Source organism: Pristiophorus japonicus, unplaced genomic scaffold (genome assembly GCF_044704955.1).
Source record: "Pristiophorus japonicus isolate sPriJap1 unplaced genomic scaffold, sPriJap1.hap1 HAP1_SCAFFOLD_1640, whole genome shotgun sequence".
NCBI classification, from domain to species: Eukaryota; Metazoa; Chordata; class Chondrichthyes; family Pristiophoridae; genus Pristiophorus; species Pristiophorus japonicus.
The window spans coordinates 31,014-51,770 of NW_027251321.1; the positions used below are offsets into that span (position 1 = coordinate 31,014).

Genomic DNA, 20,757 nt, shown 5'->3' on the forward strand with positions numbered 1-20,757 from the left:
GTGCTTCGATGCTGGGGATGTTGGCCTGGTCGAGGACGCTAACGTTGGTGCGTCTGTCCTCCCAGGGGATTTGCAGGATCTTGGGGAGACAACGTTGGTGGTATTTCTCCAGCGACTTGAGGTGCCTACTGTACATGGTCCATGTCTCTGAGCCATACAGGAGGGCGGGTATCACTACAGCCCTATAGACCATGAGCTTGGTGGTAGATTTGAGGGCCTGGTCTTCAAACACTCTTTTCCTCAGGCGGCCTATCACGACCACCGCACGTCTCAAAGCCAAACAACCAGTGGAGTACTTTTGGGAGTGTGGTCACTGTTGTCATGTGGGAAAGCTGGAGAAAGGCGGGAGGCAGAAAGGAATCGAAGGATATGGGGGAGGGGGAGGGGCTAACGAGAGGATGGGAGAGAGCCGATGTGGAGAATAAACACTGGCACAGAGCGGTGGGGCTGAATCATCATCATAAGAACATCAGAAACAGGAGCAGGAGTCGGCCATTCGGCCCCTCGAGCCTGCTCCGCCATTTAATACGATCATGGCTGATCCGATCATGGACTCAGCTCCACTTCCCTGCCCGCCCCCTTATCGGTTAAGAAACTGTCTATCTCTGTCTTAAATTTATTCAATGTCCCAGCTTCCACAGCTCTCTGAGGCAGCGAATTCCACAGATTTACAACCCTCTGAGAGAAGAAATTCCTCCTCATCTCAGTTTTAAATGGGCGGCCCCTTATTCTAAGACCATGCCCCCTAGTTCTAGTCTCCCCCATCAGTGGAAACATCCTCTCTGCATCCACCTTGTCAAGCCCCCTCATAATCTTATACGTTTCGATAAGATCACCTCTCATTCTTCTGAATTCCAATGAGTAGAGGCCCAACCTCCTCAACCTTTCCTCACAAGTCAACCCCCTCATCCCCGGAATCAACCGAGTGAACCTTCTCTGAACTGCCTCCAAAGCAAGTATATCCTTTCGTAAATGTGGAAACCAAAACTGCACGCAGTACTCCAGGTGTGGCCTCACCAATACCCTGTATAACTGTAGCAAGACTTCCCTGCTTTTATACTCCATCCCCTTTGCAATAAAGGCCAAGATTCCATTGGCCTTCCTGATCACTTGCTGTACCTGCATACTATCCTTTTGTGTTTCATGCACAAGTACCCCCAGGTCCCGCTGTACTGCGGCACTTTGCAATCTTTCTCCATTTAAATAATAACTTGCTCTTTGATTATTTCTGCCAAAATGCATGACCTCACACTTTCCAACATTATACTCCATCTGCCATCATTGGAGGTCCCTCGTGTCGAGGATGACTTGCTTCCACAGCAAAAAAGGGATGAGTTCACAGGTGTTTCAATGAAGGACCTAATATTCCGGATCCCGAACTCTATCCTGAAGGGTGGAAGATGCCTGTGGGTGGATTGTTTTAACGTGGGGTGACCAGTGTACACCAGCCACCACACGGGGCTTGACAGAGCGAGGTCTCGGTCCAGGGGCAAGGGTTAACCAGGACGACTGGAGACCAGCTCTGCTGCACGGACCCAGTGCGCCCACATATCGCACACAGTGTGGGCTGGGCCCTGGGGCCCTCGCCTCTCCTGGTCCCCCCCCCCCCACCCCCCGATCTCGCGCCTCTCCCCTGGGCCCCCGATCACATCGCTCCACAATCTCTCGCCGCTCCTTCGCCCCGACCTCGCCGCTCCTGCTGTGCCTGCCCCGCGCTCCAGTCATCGACCTGGACCCTTGCTGACGTCGCTCTTGGAGTAGTACGCCTCCACGCTGCTCTCGGGCTGTCGCTCGCTCTTCCATTTCTGGCCCCGACCTGCCGCTGATCTCACGCGGGCCAACTGGCCTGGAATTGCTGAAAGCTATGGAAGGGTGAATCTCGTGTGTGTGTGTGTTACAAGATCACACGCTGTTTTACTGGAAGCAGGGCAGGCCTGTTGTTGGAAGTCTTGTCTTTACGAGGGTAATTAAAGCACGATGGAGTAGGTGGGGCCCACATACACACTGGCTGTGGAGTTTAATCAGCGCTGCAGTGTGTGCTGGAGACTGTATGTCTGCGGAGTAAGCAGCTAATGACAGCAGCAGTCCCAGACAGCCCAGCCTGCCCTCTGCACCCCCTCTCCCCGCTCCTCCTCCTGCGAAGGGGAGGGCTGCGTGCCCCGAGACACTCGATGCTGCGGTGGGAGGGGATGAGATCAGTATCTCTGCAGGCCACTTTAAGGCATCAAAGGCTTTTTGACGCTTCTTGTCCTCCCCCTCCCCGCCCCCCCTCCGCGTGCTCCCGGGGCAAAGGGAGAAGCGGGGAGGGGGACTCGAGGGTCCAGAAGTGAGCCTCGGTCCAGCCGGCCGAGTCTCAGCTGGTGCCACACTCGTGCTCCGAGTCAGGGGGTTGTGGGGTTCGAATCCTCACTCCAGAGACTCGAGCCCACAGTCCAGGCCCACACTCCCCAGTGCCAGGACTGAGGGAGCGCCGCGCTGCCGGAGGGGCGGTACTGAGGGAGCGCCGCGCTGCCGGAGGGGCAGTACTGAGGGAGTGCCGCGCTGCCGGAGGGGCGGTACTGAGGGAGCGCCGCACTGTCGGAGGGGCGGTACTGAGGGAGCGCCGCGCTGTCGGAGTGGCAGTACTGAGGGAGTGCCGCACTGCCGGAGGGGCATTACAGAGGGAGAGCCGCACTGTCGGAGGGGCAGTACTGAGGGAACCGCACTGTCGGAGGGGCAGTACTGAGGGAGTGCCGCACTGTCGGAGGGGCAGTACTGAGGGAGTGCCGCACTGCCGGAGGGGCAGTACTGAGGGAGTGCCGCACTGCCGGAGGGGCGGTACTGAGGGAGCGCCGCACTGTCGGAGGGGCAGTACTGAGGGAGCACCGCACTGTCGGAGGGGCATTACAGAGGGAGAGCCGCACTGTCGGAGGGACACTACTGAGGGAGTGCCGTACTGCGCTGTCGGAGGGGCGGTACTGAGGGAGTGCCGCACTGCCGGAGGGGCGGTACTGAGGGAGTGCCGCACTGCCGGAGGGGCGGTACTGAGGGAGTGCCGCACTGCCGGAGGGGCAGTACTGAGGGAGTGCCGCACTGCCGGAGGGGCAGTACTGAGGGAGTGCCGCACTGCCGGAGGGGCAGTACTGAGGGAGTGCCGCACTGCCGGAGGGGCAGTACTGAGGGAGCGGCGTACTGTTGGAGGGGCAGTACTGAGGGAGCGCCGCACTGTCGGAGGGGCAGTACTGTGGGAGCACCGCACTGTCGGAGGAGCAGTACTGAGGGAGTGCCGCACTGTCGGAGGGACACTACTGAGGGAGTGCCGTACTGCGCTGTCGGAGGGGCAGTACTGAGGGAGCGCCTTACTGTCGGAGGGGCAGTACTGATGGAGCGCTGTACTGTCGGAGGGGCAGTACTGAGGGAGCGCCGCACTGTCGGAGGGGCAGTACTGAGGGAGTGCCGCACTGTCGGAGGGGCAGTACTGAGGGAGCGGCGCACTGTCGGAGGGGCAGTACTGAGGGAGCGCCGCACTGTCGGAGGGGCAGTACTGAGGGAGTGCCGCACTGTCGGAGGGGCAGTACTGAGGGAGCGGCGCACTGTCGGAGGGGCAGTACTGAGGGAGCGCCGCACTGTCGGAGGGGCAGTACTGAGGGAGTGCCGCACTGTCGGAGGGGCAGTACTGAGGGAGCGGCGCACTGTCGGAGGGGCAGTACTGAGGGAGTGCCGCACTGTCGGAGGGGCAGTACTGAGGGAGTGCCGCACTGTCGGAGGGGCAGTACTGAGGGAGTGCCGCACTGTCGGAGGGGCAGTACTGAGGGAGTGCCGTACTGTCGGAGGGGCAGTACTGAGGGAGTGCCGCACTGTCGGAGGGGCGGTACTGAGGGAGCGCCGCACGAGTATGAGATTCAATCGGGACTTTCAAACGGGGGAATTGGGTAAATACTGGAAGGGGGGAAATGTGCCGGGCTGTGGGGAAAGAGCAGGGGGGAGTGGGACTGATTGGATCGCTCTGTCACAGAGCCGGCACAGCACGGGCTCCATGGGCCCAATGGGATCCTCCTGTGCCGTGAGAGTGTGTGATGAAGACTTGACTTGAAAAATAAGTTGTTAGCGCCCTCACTGGGTGCCAGCAGGTACTGCAATCATTTGAATTTGCAATTCTCGCCCATTTGTTCCTTAATTTTGATTTTTTCATTCGAGATTCGCTAGTTTGCAGCCTGCGTTTATGGGACTCCCGGGTATCAGGAAGCAGACGCAATGACCCAGGCCACCCCCAGTTACCATAGCAACTTACGCTGGGATCGATCGGGTCAACTAGCAGCTGCAGTTTGCCTCAGTACCCGTCGGGCTGAAGTGGTGCGGGGGGAGTAAACTCAGCCGAGGAGGGGAGGGGTGAGTTCCTCCTTATAGCTGTCGCACTCCAGGGACTTGAGCACAAAACTCCAGGCTGACACTCCCAGTGCAGTACTGAGGGAGTGCCGCACTGTCGGAGGGGCAGTACTGAGGGAGTGCCGCACTGTCGGAGGGGCAGTACTGAGGGAGGGCCGCACTGTCGGAGGGGCAGTACTGAGGGAGTGCCGCACGGTCGGAGGGGCAGTACTGAGGGAGCACTGCATTGTCGGAGGGGCAGTACTGAGGGAGCGCCGCACTATCGGAGGGGCAGTACTGAGGGAGTGCCGCACTGTCGGAGGGGCAGTACTGAGGGAGGGCCGCACTGTCGGAGGGGCGGTACTGAGGGAGTGCCGCACTGTCGGAGAGGCAGCGCTGAGGGAGTGCCGCACTGTCGGAGGAGCGGTACTGAGGGAGCGCCACACTGTCGGAGGGGCAGTACTGAGGGAGCGCCGCACTGTCGGAGGGGCAGTACTGAGGGAGCGCCGCACTGTCGGAGGGGCAGTACTAAGGGAGCCCCGCACTGTCGGAGGAGCAGTACTGAGGGAGCGCCGCACTGTCGGAGGGACAGTACTGAGGGAGCGCCGCACTGTCGGAGGGGCCGTCTTTCGGATGATACATTAAACCGAGGTCCCCGTCTGCCCTCTCGGGTGGATGTAAAAGATCCCGGGGCCACTATTGGAAGAAGAGCAGGGGGAGTTCTCCCCGGTGTCCTGGGGCCAATATTTATCCCTCGACCAACATCACGAAAACAGACGATCCGGGTCATTATCACATTGGCTGTGTGTGGGAGCTTGCTGTGCGCGAATTGAGCTGCCGCGTTTCGTACATAACAGCGGCCACATTCCAAAAGTACTTCGATGGCGCGCGGTGGCCGCGACAGGCGCTATATAAATGCAAGGCTGTCTTTTGCTTGAAGTCTGTCGGTGGCGTGCGGATGGCCGCTGTCGGCACACACATACTAACCCTTCCCGCTTCCACTGATTGCCTCCCCAGGCTCCTGAAGGAAGACTACACGCAAGAGGTGAAGCTGAATGATTATTTGGACATCTTGTGCCCTCACTACGAGGAGGCGGTCCACTCGCGAGAGGCCGAGCGTTACACGCTCTACCTGGTGGACGAGGAGGATTACCGCGCCTGCAAGGCCAAGTCCAAAGACCAAGTGCGCTGGGAGTGCAGGAAGCCCTACGCCCTCCACGGCCCCGAGCGATTCTCCGAGAAGTTCCAGCGCTTCACCCCCTTCAGCCTGGGCAAGGAGTTCAGAGAGGGTCATTATTACTACTACATCTGTGAGTATGGCCGCGCTCGTGGAAGGGCAGTGGGCCATCTGCAGCACGGCATTTAGTGTCACACGCCCTTGCGATGCGCTCTGCTCCTTCACGGGCAAGCGAGCTCCAGGTGGGCAGAGGAAACGTTACAAGGGACCACCCTCCCTGGTAAAGTGCAACATCCCCCACCGACACCTGGGAGTCCCCGGGCCCAAAGACCAGTCCGCCCCAAGTGGAGGAAGTGCATCCGGGAGGGCGCTGAGCACCTCGAGTCTCGTCGCCGAGAGCATCATCGTCATCATCTTGGGCAGTCCCTCGGAATCGAGGAAGACTTGCTTCCCATTCTTAACACCAGTCCTCAGGTGGCTGAACAGCCCAATCCGAGAGCCACAGTCCCTGTCACAGGTGGGACAGACAGTGGTTGAGGGAAGGGGAGGGTGGGACTGGTTTGCCGCACGCTCCTTCCGCTGCCTGCGCTTGGTTTCTGCACACTCTCGGCGACGAGACTCGAGGTGCTCAGCGCCCTCCCGGATGCACTTCCTCCACTTAGGGCGGACTGGTCTTTGGCCCGGGGACTCCCAGGTGTCGGTGGGGATGTTGCACTTTATCAGGGAGGCTTTGAGGGTGGTCCCTTGTAACGTTTCCTCTGCCCACCTTTGGCTCGTTTGCCGTGAAGGAGTTCCGAGTAGAGCGCTTGCTTTGGGAGTCTCGTGGTGGGGGGCATGTGGACAATGTGGCCCTGCCCAGCGGAGCTGGTCGAGTGTGGTCAGTGCTTCGATGCTGGGGATGTTGGCCTGGTCGAGGACGCTAACGTTGGTGCGTCTGTCCTCCCTGGGGATTTGTAGGATCTTGCGGAGACATCGTTGGTGGTATTTCTCCAGCGACTTGAGGTGTCTACTGTACATGGTCCATGTCTCTGAGCCATACAGGAGGGCGGGTATCACTACAGCCCTGTTGCCTGGAAGGGGAGTGGGCCCTAGCAGCAAGGTTTGTAGGGGTCGGAAAATTATTTTGGAGGGTCAAAGTTCGGGACAGGGGGAGGGCTTAAACAGTGAGCGGGGAGGTTGGAGGAATTCAGAAGAATGAGAGGTGATCTTATCGAAACGTATCAGATTATGAGGGGGCTCGACAAGGTGGATGCAGAGAGGATGTTTCCACTGATGGGGGAGACTAGAACTAGGGGGCATGGTCTTAGAATAAGGGGCCGCCCATTTAAAACTGAGATGAGGAGAAATTTCTTCTCTCAGAGGGTTGTAAATCTGTGGGATTACCTTATTCTGAGACGATGCCCCCTAGTTCTAGTCTCCCCCATGAGTTACGTTCGTTTATGTTCATTACACGTAGGATTCTGTGACTGAAAACATAGGCCAGTATATTCAACAATGAAAGCATATCTATCGCATATCTCCTCCCCCTGTGCTCGCTGACCCACATTGGCTCCTGGTTAAGCAACGCCTCGATTTCACAATTCTCCGTCCTTGTTTACAAATCCCTCCAGCCCCGACATCCCTCCCTATCTCTGTAACCTCCTCCAGCCCCTACACCCCTCCCTATCTCTGTAACCTCGTCCAGCCCCTACACCTCTCCCTATCTCTGTAACCTCCTCCAGCCCCTACACCTCTCCCTATCTCTGTAACCTCCTCCAGCCCCTACACCCCTCCCTATCTCTGTAACCCCCTCCAGCCCCTACACCCCTTCCTATCTCTGTAACCTCCTCCAGCCCCTACACCTCTCCCTATCTCTGTAACCTTCTCCAGCCACTACACCCCTCCCTATCTCTGTAACCTCCTCCAGCCCCTACACCTCTCCCTATGTCTGTAACCTCCTCCAGCCCCTACACCCCTCCCTATCACTGTAACCCCCTCCAGCCCCTACACCCCTCCTTATCTCTGTAACCTCCTCCAGCCCCTACACCCCTCCCTATCTCTGTAACCTCCTCCAGCCCCTACACCTCTCCCTATCTCTGTAACCTCCTCCAGCCCCTACACCCCTCCCTATCTCTGTAACCCCCTCCAGCCCCTACACCCCTTCCTATCTCTGTAACCTCCTCCAGCCCCTACACCTCTCCCTATCTCTGTAACCTTCTCCAGCCACTACACCCCTCCCTATCTCTGTAACCTCCTCCAGCCCCTACACCTCTCCCTATCTCTGTAACCTCCTCCAGCCCCTACACCCCTCCCTATCTCTGTAACCCCCTCCAGCCCCTACACCCCTCCCTATCTCTATAACCTCCTCCAGCCCCTACACCCCTCCCTATCTCTGTAACCTGCTCCAGCCCCTACACCCCTCCCTATCTCTGTAACCTCCTCCAGCCCCGACACCTCTCCCTATCTCTGTAACCTCCTCCAGCCCCTACACCCCTCCCTATCTCTGTAACCTCCTCCAGCCCCTACACTCCTCCCTATCTCTGTAACCTCCTCCAGCCCCACAACCCCCCCGTGATGTCTGCGCTCCTCTAATTCTGCCCCCCTGACCATCCCTGATTATAATCGCTCCACCATCGGTGGCCGTGCCTTCAGCTGCCTGGGCCCCAAGCTCTGGAACTCCCTCCCTAAACCTCTCCGCCTCTCTCTCCTCCTTTAAGATGCTCCTTAAAACCGACCTCTCTGTCCCAGCTTTTGGTCGCCTGTCCCCAATATCTCCTTATGTCGCTCGGTGTGAGATTTATCTGTTTTGTCTTGTTACACTCCTGTGAAGCACCTCGGGACATTGCACTACGTTAAAGGCGATATTTAAATACACATTATTATTATATTCTGTGAAGCCGAAAGCGACAGGCCAAGTCTGATTCCTCTGGGCAGCTTCTAAGTCTCTGTCTCTCTCATTTTCTAGCGAAAGCAATTCACCATCACGGGGAAGACTGCCTGAAGCTGAAGATACATGTCTGCTGCAAAAAAAGTGAGTCCCCTTTCGATCGTTAGTCAACGTCCCAGTGTGTGAGACGCTCATGGGAATCTCTGACAGAGGGAGATCGAGAGCTAATCCATTTATATACCGTCGGAGGGGCAGTACTGAGGGAGTGCCGCACTGTCGGAGGGGCAGTACTGAGGGAGCACCGCACTGTCGGAGGGGCGGTACTGAGGGAGCGCCGCACTGTCGGAGGGGCGGTACTGAGGGAGCGCCGCACTGTCGGAGGGGCAGTACTGAGGGAGCACCGCACTGTCGGAGGGGCGGTACTGAGGGAGCACCGCACTGTCGGAGGGGCAGTACTGAGGGAGCACCGCACTGTCGGAGGGGCGGTACTGAGGGAGCGCCGCACTGTCGGAGGGGCGGTACTGAGGGAGCGCCGCACTGTCGGAGGGGCGGTACTGAGGGAGCGTCGCACTGTCGGAGGGGCAGTACTGAGGGAGTGCCGCACTGTCGGAGGGGCAGTACTGAGGGAGCGCCGTACTGTCGGAGGGGCAGTACTGAGGGAGCGCCGTACTGTCGGAGGGGCAGTACTGAGGGAGCGCCGTACTGTCGGAGGGGCAGTACTGAGGGAGCGCCGTACTGTCGGAGGGGCAGTACTGAGGGAGCGCCGTACTGTGCTGTCGGAGGGGCAGTACTGAGGGAGCGCCGCACTGTCGGAGGGGCAGTACTGAGGGAGCGCCGTACTGTCGGAGGGGCAGTACTGAGGGAGCGCCGTACTGTCGGAGGGGCAGTACTGAGGGAGCGCCGTACTGTCGGAGGGGCAGTACTGAGGGAGCGCCGCACTGTCGGAGGGGCAGTACTGAGGGAGCGCCGCACTGTCGGAGGGGCGGTACTGAGGGAGCGCCGCACTGTCGGAGGGGCGGTGCTGAGGGAGCGCCGCACTGTCGGAGGGGCAGTACTGAGGGAGCCCCGCACTGTCGGAGGGGCAGTACTGAGGGAGCGCCGCACTGTCGGAGGGGCAGTACTGAGGGAGTGCCGCACTGTCGGAGGGACGGTACTGAGGGAGTGCCGCACTGTCGGAGGGGCAGTACTGAGGGAGCGCCGCACTGTCGGAGGGGCAGTACTGAGGGAGCGCCGTACTGTCGGAGGGGCAGTACTGAGGGAGCGCCGTACTGTCGGAGGGGCAGTACTGAGGGAGCGCCGCACTGTCGGAGGGGCAGTACTGAGGGAGCGCCGCACTGTCGGAGGGGCGGTACTGAGGGAGCGCCGCACTGTCGGAGGGGCGGTACCGAGGGAGCGCCGCACTGTCGGAGGGGCGGTACCGAGGGAGCGCCGCGCTGTCGGAGGGGCAGTACTGAGGGAGCGCCGCACTGTCCGGTGGTCGTGAAAGGCGCTATCAAAATGCAAGTCTTTCCTTTGTTAATGATCCTGTAATTTATTTCAACATTAATTTTTTTTTTCTTTTATTGTAGAAACGACTGACAATTCGGGATCCGACACCACAAGGCCAAATCTTCCAGCAGGTGAGCACGAGTTTTGTATTGATATAAAACCCCAGTGAGAGGGGAGGATGAATTTAGATGTGGCACCCAGTGACCCTTGACCTCACGCTCGCCAACGTGAGCCTGACTGAGAAGGCCCCAGCTAGCAGTTCTGTGGCTGTTCTGATTGGATGACCCAGCCAGCATTGGAACTGGGGGATGGGGCTTAAATTAGCCTCCGTACCCCTTGAGAGGGAGAAAGAACTTGCATTTCTATAGCGCCTTTCACAACCTCAGGACGTCCCAAAGCGCTTCACAGCCAATGAAGTACTTTTGGAGTGCGCTCACTGTTGTATTGTGGGAAACGCAGCAGCCAATTCACGCACAGCAAGCTCCCACACACAGCAATGTGATAATGACCCAGATCATCTGTTTTAGTGATGTTGGTCGAGGGATAAATATTGGCCCCAGGACACCGGGGAGAACTCCCCCTGCTCTTCTTCCAATAGTGGCCCCGGGATCTTTTACATCCACCTGAGAGGGCAGACGGGGCCTCGGTTTAATGTATCATCTCAAAGACGGCACCTCCGACAATGCAGCACTCCCTCAGTACTGCCCCTCCGACAGTGCGGGGCTCCCTCAGTACTGCCCCTCCGACAGTGCGGCGCTCCCTCAGTAGTGCCCCTCCGACAGTACGGCGCTCCCTCAGTACTGCCCCTCCGACAGTGCGGCGCTCCCTCAGTACTGCCCCTCCGACAGTGCGGCGCTCCCTCAGTACCGCCCCTCCGACAGTGCGGCGCTCCCTCAGTACCGCCCCTCCGACAGTGCGGCCCTCCCTCAGTACCGCCCCTCCGACAGTGCGGCGCTCCCTCAGTACCGCCCCTCCGACAGTGCGGGGCTCCCTCAGTACCGCCCCTCCGACAGTGCGGCGCTCCCTCAGTACTGCCCGTCCTTCCTGCTCCTGATTGCCATTCAATGATGGGCTCTTTGCTGGGATCGGACTTGGCAGGGGCTGCCCCACCTAGTCGAATAGCCCGCCGTCACTGGCGGGGTAACGGCGGAGAGTTGACACCACCGCCAACAAGAGGGGCGGCGGTTGCGGTGGAGGGAGAGCAGAGAGATTCTCTCGGGAGCGAGGTTTTACAGACAAACCCGAACTTAATTATTGTTTCTCTCTCTGCACAACAGACCAGCCGGGGGAAGATGCTCCAGATACGCAGAGAAGTACGGGCAGCTCGGCCGCGCTGGTTGCGTCGCGAGCCTTCGCTCTCCTGCCACTGCTGCTGTCCCTGGCAGTGCTATAGGACCTTGGCGCAAGGCCCTCGGAATGGCCGCCCACCATTGGCGGAAAACTTTTCAAAATGGCCGCCAACCATGGCTCAAAACTTTTCAAAATGGCCGCCCACCATTGGCGGAAAACTTTTCAAAATGGCCGCCCACCATTGGCGGAAAACTTTTCAAAATGGCCGCCCACCATTGGCTCAAAACTTTTCAAAATGGCCGCCCACCATTGACGGAAAACTTTTCAAAATGGCCGCCAACCGTGGCGGAAAACTTTTCAAAATGGCCGCCCACCATTGGCGGAAAACTTTTCAAAATGGCCGCCAACCGTGGCGGAAAACTTTTCAAAATGGCCGCCCACCATTGGCGGAAAACCTTTCAAAATGGCCGCCGCCGATGGCTCGAAACTTCAAAATGGCCGCCGACCATCGCTTCCTGCAAGAACCCTTCAAATCGAAGAACCGCAGAATGATTGACTTCCCCCTCGCCCACCCCAGGATGCCCTGCTCAGGCCAACGGGCGACCGGCGTTAAAAGGAGAAAATAAGAAAGCACGGGTTTGTTGCAAGACGAGGCCGACGATGAAAGACCCAGCCATGATTGGTGGGCCTCAAAATTCTACCCCTTGCCTTTAAACAGCGTTGCCCGCATTTCGTTTTGTTGTGGGGGGTGGGGGGGGGTGCGCCAGAACTATGTCACCATGGCAACCCATAGGGTCCGGCGAGACGGCACATGGACTGCAAAATGGCCGCCGGCTTTTGTCGGGGGAACGGGATAAGGGTTTCATGCGTCGATTCTTGTGCAGGAGACACACGCGCTTCACAGACTCGAACCCCTCGTCGCTGGCGATGCTGGGTGCCAATCCGATAACCCTCCCCCCTCTCGCCACCCCCCCACCCCCAGAGGAGGAGGAGGCCTTTTCCTCAAGGCCGCATTCCACTCGGATACAGGAGATCCCTGGGAACGAGACGGAAAATGTACATTCGAAAAGAGTTCTGTTTGTTATTTAAGGAGAGACTTGGCGCACTGGGGTCAAAGGTCGCGGTGGGGGAAGGGCCAGGGCCTTTTTCTTTAAACAAGAGCTCCGAGCGGGAGTTTGAGACGGCCTGTTGTGTTGGGGGCTGGTTAAATCGGGCCTTCTGTCTCCTTTTTCCCACCTCCACATTCCTGCCTGCAGGTTGCCATGGTAATTCTTCCCCTCTGGTATCAGACCGACTGCTGAACTGGACTGGTAGTTAGGCTGTTGGCAGCGGACTAGGCCCGGCCCAGAAAAGGCCCGGATTTCGGGTTTCCGCGCAGGGTTGAGGGCCTCCTTTGCTGGGCCCAGAACACGAGCCGGGAGATCCATTAAAGCCGGGGGGGGGGGGGGGGGAATTATGGATCGTTTTGCTGCTAAGCCGGACAAATTCATCCAAAAACTCCCCAACGCGTCGCGAGCTGAGTAGAAAAGATGGCGGCCCCTTTGTGGTTCATGTCACAGAAGTTTACAGCGTGGGAGGAGGCCATTCGGCCCATCGTGTCCCGCGCCGGCCGACAAAGAGCCACCCGGCCTAATCCCACTTTCCCGCTCTCGGTCCGTAGCCCTGTAGGTACTTTTTAAAATGTGGTGAGGGTTTCTGCCTCTACCACCCTTTCAGGCCGTGAGTTCCACCCCAGACCCCCAGCACCCTCTGGGTGAAGACATTTCCCCTCAAATCCCCTCGAAACCTCCCCCCAATTACTTTCAATCTATGCCCCCTGGTTGTTGACCCCTCTGCCAAGGGAAACAGGTCCGTCCTATCCACTCGATCCAGGCCCCTCATCATTTTATACAGGACATTATCTGGCCAACTCGTCCTGGCAACCTTAACAACCTCCTCTCGGGGGTCAAGGTGTTTCGTGACGCTACCCAGGAGCCCCAGCGAAAGCGAACGGCCCCCTCCTGCTGATCCCAACCGTACGAGGGTTGAATGTCAGCCCGTGCGGCAATGATCGCATCCTTTGGCCGAAAAATGGCGCCTTCTCTTCCTCCGGCCTGGTTTCACCCAGTCTTTGGGAGTTATTGCCAATCGCCGTGTCAGAGCATAGGAGCAGGAGTCGGCCATTCGGCCCCTCGAGCCTGCTCCGCCATTTAATACGACCATGGCTGATCCGATCATGGACTCAGCTCCACTTCCCCGCCCGCTCCCCATAACCCTTCACTCCCTTATCGCTCAAAAATCTGTCTCCGCCTTAAATTTATTCAATGACCCAGCCTCCACAGCTCTCTGAGGCAGAGAATTCCACAGATTTACAACCCTCTGAGAGAAGAAATTCCTCCTAATCTCAGTTTTAAATGGGCGGCTCCTTATTCTAAGACCATGCCCCCTAGTTCTAGTCTCCCCCATCAGTGGAAACATCCTCTCTGCATCCACCTTGTCGAGCCCCCCTCATAATCTTATACGTTTCGATAAGATCATCTCTCATTCTTCTGAATTCCAATGAGTAGAGGCCCAACCTGCTCAACCTTTCCTCATAAGTCGACCCCCTCATCCCCGGAATCGACCGAGTGAACCTTCTCTGAACTGCCTCAAAAGCAAGTGTATCCCTCCTGAAAGGCGGTTTACGATCCCACGCTCCGCGATTAGATCGGAGGGCAGAGGGATACACTCCGTGAGCCGAGTGAATCGGCCCGTACGGCGCAGGAAGCCCTCCCCCCCCCCCCACCCCGGCTTAGAAATCCCGCCCCAATCGCGGCCCGCGAAATATCCGACGGGCTGGCCCCGAGGAGGCCCAGCGGCCGAGCCCTGCGTCGAAGGGACCGCAGTTTGTGAAGATTGGAGCTCTCTGTTGGTGGGGAACAGCCTCCTGGCCCTGAGGGGGGGGGGGGGGGGGCGACAGAGTCTTTAACGCGGGCTGGTTGCCGTGCCAACGCAGCACCGCCGCTCATCATTGGTTGGCGACTCTCCCGTCGCCGTTGCCTCTTGCTGGTGGGGTGTGTCCAAGGCAATCGGGGCGTTTGCTGCTTGGCACCGGCGTGTCTCGGACGGGATCCCGCTCGCGCCTCCTTTCTTATATTCATCACTGTTGGTCGCTCGCGCCGGAGCGAGGGGCCTGCGGCTTTATTTTACGGGTTGTTTGAAATTGGAAAGAGGTGCACAAACCTGGCATGTGAGGTCCACTTCCTGTTGGAGTGGGCTGCACTTCCTGTGGGGAGCGGGGGGTCACTTCCTGTGGGGACTGTGGGGGGCGGGGTCACTTCCCGTGGGGAGCAGATGTCCACTTCCTGTGGGGAGCGGGGTCATTTCCTTTGGGGAGCGGGGTCCACTTCCTGTGGGGAGCGGGGTCCACTTCCTGTGGGGAGCGGGGTCCACTTCCTGTGGGGAGCGGGGTGTCACTCCTTGTGGTAAATTGGGGTCACTTCCTGTGGGGTTGGGGGGGTCCACTTCCTGTGGGGTTGGGGGTCCACTTCCTCTGGGGAGGGGGTGTCCACTTCCTGTAGGGAGCAGGGTCACTTCCTGTGGGGAGCGGGGTCCACTTCCTGTGGGGGAGCAGGGTCACTTGCTGTGGGGAGCAGGGTCATTTCCTGTGGGGAGTGGGGTCCACTTCCTGTGGGGAGTGGGGTCCACTTCCTGTGGGGGAGCAGGGTCACTTGCTGTGGGGAGCAGGGTCATTTCCTGTGGGGAACAGGGCCATTTCCTGTGGGGAGCAGTGTCACTTCCTGTAGCCCTCTCCACCAACACCATTAGACCCCAATGTCCCAATCCATGGTTTGCGATATTTGAGTGTTTTTTGCTGGGGGGAGGCCTGTAGCATCTCGTGTGCCTTTCTTGTGCTGCACACGGTCTCTCTGATGTATAGTTATTGTAAAATTGTACACATTTGTAAAGTCTCGATTAAAGTTTCCCAGTGCCTTTTTTTTTGTACAGAAACTATTGTTTTTTTTTATACTGTATTGTCTACAATAAATTCATTTTTAAAAATTGTGATGTGCTCACGTTATGAAGGTTCACTCGACTGATGCCTGGGAGAGGGCCGTTGAATATTGAGTCGATTGGGTCTGTACTCTGGAGTTTAGGAGAATGAGAGGCCATCGCATTTGAACACAAGATTCTGAGGGGGCTTGACAGGGTAGATGCAGGGAGGGTGTTTTCCCCCCCCCCCCGGGCTGGGGAGTCTAGAACCAGGGGTCACACAGTCTCAGGATAAGGGCTCGGCCATTGAGGACTGAGATGAAGAGGAATTTCTTCACTCAGAGGGGGGTGAATCTTTGGGATTCTCTGCCCCAGAGGGCTGTGGAGGCTCAGTCGTTGAGTATATTCAAGGCTGAGATCGGTAGATTTTTAGATATTGAGGGAATCGAGGGATCGGGCGGGAGAGTGGGAGCTGAGGTAGAAGATCAGCCGTGATCTTATTAAATGGCGGAGCAGGCTCGAGGGGCCGAATGGCCGACTCCTGCTCCTGTTCGTTACGTTCTTATCCAAGCGAAGGTTGATTTGGTCAAAGGTGCGTTAGCTGGGAGGGGGAGGAGTGGTCCTCAGTGCCTTTGGGTGAGCAGAAGGTGGGGGTAGGGTTGGAGGAAGGGGTGGAATCGAGACTTTCCGCTCCCAGTCACTCTCTGGTCGTTGGGGTCTGGACTCCAGGTGGGAACCCGGTGGCCGATCGGGTTTGGGTCGCGCTGCCCCCCTTGGTCGACTAGCACCGGCCGTCGGGGCTCGCCCCTGAGGGGCAGCCAGCTGGGTGAAGCCCCCTGGGGCCTCTGTGACAGACTTGGGACCATCAAGAGGGGAAGGGGAGGTTGGGAATATATTTCAATGCTCCATTTGCAAAACCAGCTTTTGGCTAATTTTTTTTGGAGGAGGGAGAGAACTTTGTTGCTCTCAGTTAAGGACATTTTTAGAGGGTGAGGGGAGGGGGGGCACCTGGGACCTTCAACCAGGCCTGCTATTAGGCTCCAGTCCTCTTAAAAGTTGAGAAACGGTCTTATCAAATGAACCACCATCATAGGCAGTCCCTCGGAATCGAGGTGGACTTGCTTCCACTCTTAACACAAGTCCTCAGGTGGCTGAACAGCCCAATACGAGAGCCACAGTCCCTGTCACAGGTGGGACAGACAGTGGTTGAGGGAAGGGGAGGGTGGGACTAGTTTGCCGCACGCTCCTTCCGCTGCCTGCGCTTGGTTTCTGCACGCTCTCGGCGACAAGACTCGAGGTGCTCAGCGCCCTCCCGGATGCACTTCCTCCACTTAAGGCGGACTGGTCTTTGGGCCCAGGGACTCCCAGGTGTCGGTGGGGATGTTGCACTTTATCAGGGAGGCTTTGAGGGTGGTCCCTTGTAACGTTTCCTCTGCCCACCTTTGGCTCGTTTGCCCGTGAAGGAGTTCCGAGTAGAGCGCTTGCTTTGGGAGTCTCGTGTCTGGGGACATGCGGACAATGTGGCCCTGCCCAGCGGAGCCGGTCGAGTGTGGTCAGTGCTTCGATGCTGGGGATGTTGGCCTGGTCGAGGACGCTAACGTTGGTGCGTCTGTCCTCCCAGGGCTGCATTCAAAGTCCTCAAATCTCAATATCAACTTTAACGTAGTAAAACGTCCCAGGGTGCTTCACACGAGCGATTATCGGACACAATCTGACCCCGAGCCACATGAAGAGATATTAGTGACCAGGCGACCAAAAGCTGGGTCAAAGAGGTCGGTTTTAAGGAGCGTCTTAAAGGAGGAGAGGGAGGCGGAGAGGTTTAGGGAGGGAGTTCCAGAGCTTGGGGCCCAGGCAGCTGAAGGCACGGCCACCGATGGTGGAGCGATGGAAATCGGGGGATGGGCAAGAGGCCAGAATTGGAGGATCGCAGAGATCTCGGGGGGTTGTGGGGCTGGAGGAGGTTACAGAGATAGGGAGGGGTGTAGGAGCCAATGCAGGTCAGCGAGCACAGGGGGTGATGGGTGAGCGGGACTCGGTGCGAGTTAGGACACGGGGGCAGCGAGCACAGGGGGTGATGGGTGAGCGGGACTCGGTGCGAGTTAGGACACGGGGGCAGCGAGCACAGGGGGTGATGGGTGAGCGGGACTCGGTGCGAGTTAGGACACGGGGGCAGCGAGCACAGGGGGTGATGGGTGAGCGGGACTCGGTGCGAGTTAGGACACGGGGGCAGTGAGCACAGAAGGTGATGGGTGAGCGGGACTCGGTGTGAGTTAGGACACGGGGGCAGTGAGCACAGGGGGTGATGGGTGAGCGGGACTCGGTGCGAGATAGGACACGGGGGCAGCGAGCACAGGGGGTGATGGGTGAGCGGGACTGGGTGCGAGTTAGGACACGGGGGCAGTGAGCACAGAAGGTGATGGGTGAGCGGGACTCGGTGCGAGTTAGGACACGGGGCAGCGAGCACAGGGGGTGATGGGTGAGCGGGACTCGGTGCGAGTTAGGACACGGGGGCAGCCGAGTTTTGGATCACCTCTAATTTACGTCGGGTAGAATGTGGGAGGCCGGCCAGGAGTGCGTTGGAATATTCAAGTCTGGAGGTAACAGAGGCACGGATGAGGGTTTCAGCAGCGGATGAGCTGAGGCAGGGGGCGGAGACGGGCGATGTTACGGAGGTGGAAATGGGCGGGTTTAGTTATGCCGTGGATATGTGGCCGGAAGCTCATTTCAGGGTCAGGTATGACACCCAGGTTGTGGACAGTCGGGTTCAGCCTCAGACAGGAGTTGGGGAGGGGGATGGAGTCGGGGGCTGGGGGAACGGAGTTTGTGACGGGGACTGAAAACAATGGCTTCGGTCTTCCCAATATTCAATGGGAGAATATTTCTGCTCATCCAGAACTGGATGTGGGACAAGCGGTCTGACAGTTTATAGATGGTGGAGGGGTCGGGAGAAGTGGGGGTGAGGTCGAGCTGGGGGTCGTCAGCGTACATGTGGAAACTGACGCTGTGTTTCTGGATAGACCCTTGGGGGAAGCATAGAAACATAGAAAGTAGGTGCAGGAGTAGGCCATTCGGCCCTTCGAGCCTGCACCGCCATTCAATATGATCATGGCTGAACATTCACCTCAGTACCCCATTCCTGCTTTCTCTCCATACCCCTTGATCCCTTTAGCCGCAAGGGCCACATCTAACTCCCTTTTGAATATATCTAACGAACTGGCCTCAACAACTTTCTGCGGTAGAGAATTCCACAGGTTCACAACTCTCTGAGTGAAGAAGTTTCTCCTCATCTCGGTCCTAAATGGCTTACCCCTTATCCTTAGACTGTGACCCCTGGTTCTGGACTTCCCCAACATCGGGAACATTCTTCCTGCATCTAACCTGTCCAATCCCGTCAGAATTTTATATGTTTCTATGAGATCCCCTCTCATTCTTCTAAACTCCAGTGAATATAAGCCTAGTCGATCCAGTCTTTCTTCATATGTCAGTCCTGCCATCCCGAGAATCAGTCTGGTGAACCTTCGCTGCACTCCCTCAATAGCAAGAATGTCCTTCCTCAGATTAGGAGACCAAAACTGAACACAATATTCCAGGTGAGGCCTCACCAAGGCCCTGTACAACTGCAGTAAGACCTCCCTGCTCCTATACTCAAATCCTCTCGCTATGAAGGCCAACATAACATTTGCCTTCACCGCCTGCTGTACCTGCATGCCAACTTTCAATGACTGATGTACCATGACACCCAGGTCTCGTTGCACCTCCCCTTTTCCTAATCTGTCACCATTTAGATAATATTCTGCCTTCGTGTTATTGCCTCCAAAGTGGATAACCTCACATTTATCCACATTATACTGCATCTGCCATGCATTTGCTCACTCACCTAACCTGTCCAAGTCACCCTGCAGCCTCTTAGCATCCTCCTCACAGCTCACACTGCCTCCCAGCTTAGTGCCATCTGCAAACTTAGAGATATTACATTCAATTCCTTCGTCCAAGTCATTGATGTATATAGCTGGGGTCCCAGCACTGAGCCCTGCGGCACCCCACTAGTCACTGCCTGCCATTCTGAAAAGGACCTGTTTAACCCGACTCTCTGCTTCCTGTCAGCCAACCAGTTCTCTATCCACGTCAGTACATTACGCCCAATGCCATGCGCTTTGATTTTGCACACCAATCTCTTGTGTGGGACCTTGTCAAAAGCCTTTTGAAAGTCCAAATACACCACATCCACTGGTTCTCCCTTGTCCACTCTACTAGTTACATCCTCAAAAAATTCTCGAAGATTTGTCAAGCATGATTTCCCTTTCATAAATCCATGCTGACTTGGACCGATCCTGTCACTGCTTTCCAAATGTGCAAATAATTGATTCCAGCATTTTCCCCACCACAGAGAGAGTGAGACAGAGAGTGAGAGAGAGAGTGAGAGTGAGACAGAGAGTGAGAGAGAGAGACAGAGAGAGTGAGAGTGAGACAGAGAGTGAGAGACAGAGAGTGAGAGAGAGAGAGACAGAGAGAGTGAGAGTGAGAGAGAGAGAGACAGAGAGTGAGAGAGAGACAAGGAGAGAGAGTGAGAGTGAGACAGAGAGTGAGAGAGAGAGAGAGTGAGAGTGAGACAGAGAGTGAGTGAGAGAGAGAGTGAGACAGAGAGTGAGAGAGTGACAAAGAGAGAGAGTGAGAGTGAGACAGAGAGTGAGAGTGAGAGAGAGACAGAGAGAGAGAGAGTGAGAGTGAGACAAAGTGAGAGAGAGAGAGAGAGACAGAGAGTGAGAGAGAGAGAGACAGAGAGAGTGAGACAGAGAGTGAGAGAGAGAGGGTGAGAGTGAGACAGAGAGTGAGAGAGAGAGAGACAGAGTGAGAGAGAGAGAGACAGAGAGAGTGAGAGAGAGACAAAGAGAGAGAGTGAGAGTGAGACAGAGAGTGAGAGAGAGAGACAGAGTGAGAGAGCGAGACAGAGTGAGAGAGAGAGAGAGAGACAGAGACAGAGAGAGTGAGAGTGAGACAGAGAGTGAGAGAGAGACAGAGAGAGTGAGACAGAGAGTGAGAGAGAGACAAAGAGAGAGAGTGAGAGTGAGACAGAGAGTGAGAGAGAGAGACGGAGAGTGAGAGTGAGACAGAGAGTGAGAGTGAGACAGAGAGTGAGAGAGAGAGACAGAGAGAGAGAGACAGAGAGTGAGACAGAGAGAGAGAGTGAGAGAGAGAGAGTGAGAGAGAGAGAGTGAGAGAGAGACACAGAGAGAGAGTGAGAGTGAGATAGAGAGAGAGACAGAGAGTGAGAGAGAGAGAGACAGAGAGAGACAGAGCGAGTGAGAGTGAGAGAGAGAGAGAGAGAGAGTGAGACAGAGAGTGAGAGAGAGAGACAGAGAGAGAGAGAGAGAGTGAGACAGAGAGTGGGAGAGAGAGAGAGATTGACAGAGAGTGAGAGAGAGAGACAGAGAGAGTGAGACAGAGAGTGAGAGAGAGAGTGAGAGTGAGAGAGAGAGACAGAGAGAGTGAGAAGGGGATCTGACAATAAAGAAAGCATTTCAGTGGGGAAGGAAAACAGAGAGGCACAGAGAGAGAGAGAGAGAGGGTGTGACTGAGAACAAGCTGAGTTACATCTTCCGATTTCCTGTCTGCTCCCAAACACTGGCCACGTGTCCCTGTG

At 57.1% G+C, this 20,757-nt stretch overlaps 1 protein-coding gene across 1 annotated transcript in view; it reads left to right on the forward strand.

Moving 5' to 3' along the window:
* Positions 1 to 14,090, forward strand: part of LOC139243242 (ephrin-A1-like) — a 29,166-nt gene extending 15,076 nt beyond the window's left edge. The window contains exons 2-5 of the mRNA XM_070870734.1: positions 5,362 to 5,654; positions 8,466 to 8,531; positions 9,956 to 10,006; positions 11,153 to 14,090. Of these exons, the coding sequence (XP_070726835.1) occupies positions 5,362 to 5,654; positions 8,466 to 8,531; positions 9,956 to 10,006; positions 11,153 to 11,268 (526 nt within the window). The 3' untranslated portion in view covers positions 11,269 to 14,090. The remainder of the gene's footprint in view (positions 1 to 5,361; positions 5,655 to 8,465; positions 8,532 to 9,955; positions 10,007 to 11,152) is intronic.
* The last annotated feature ends 6,667 nt before the right edge of the window (positions 14,091 to 20,757 follow it).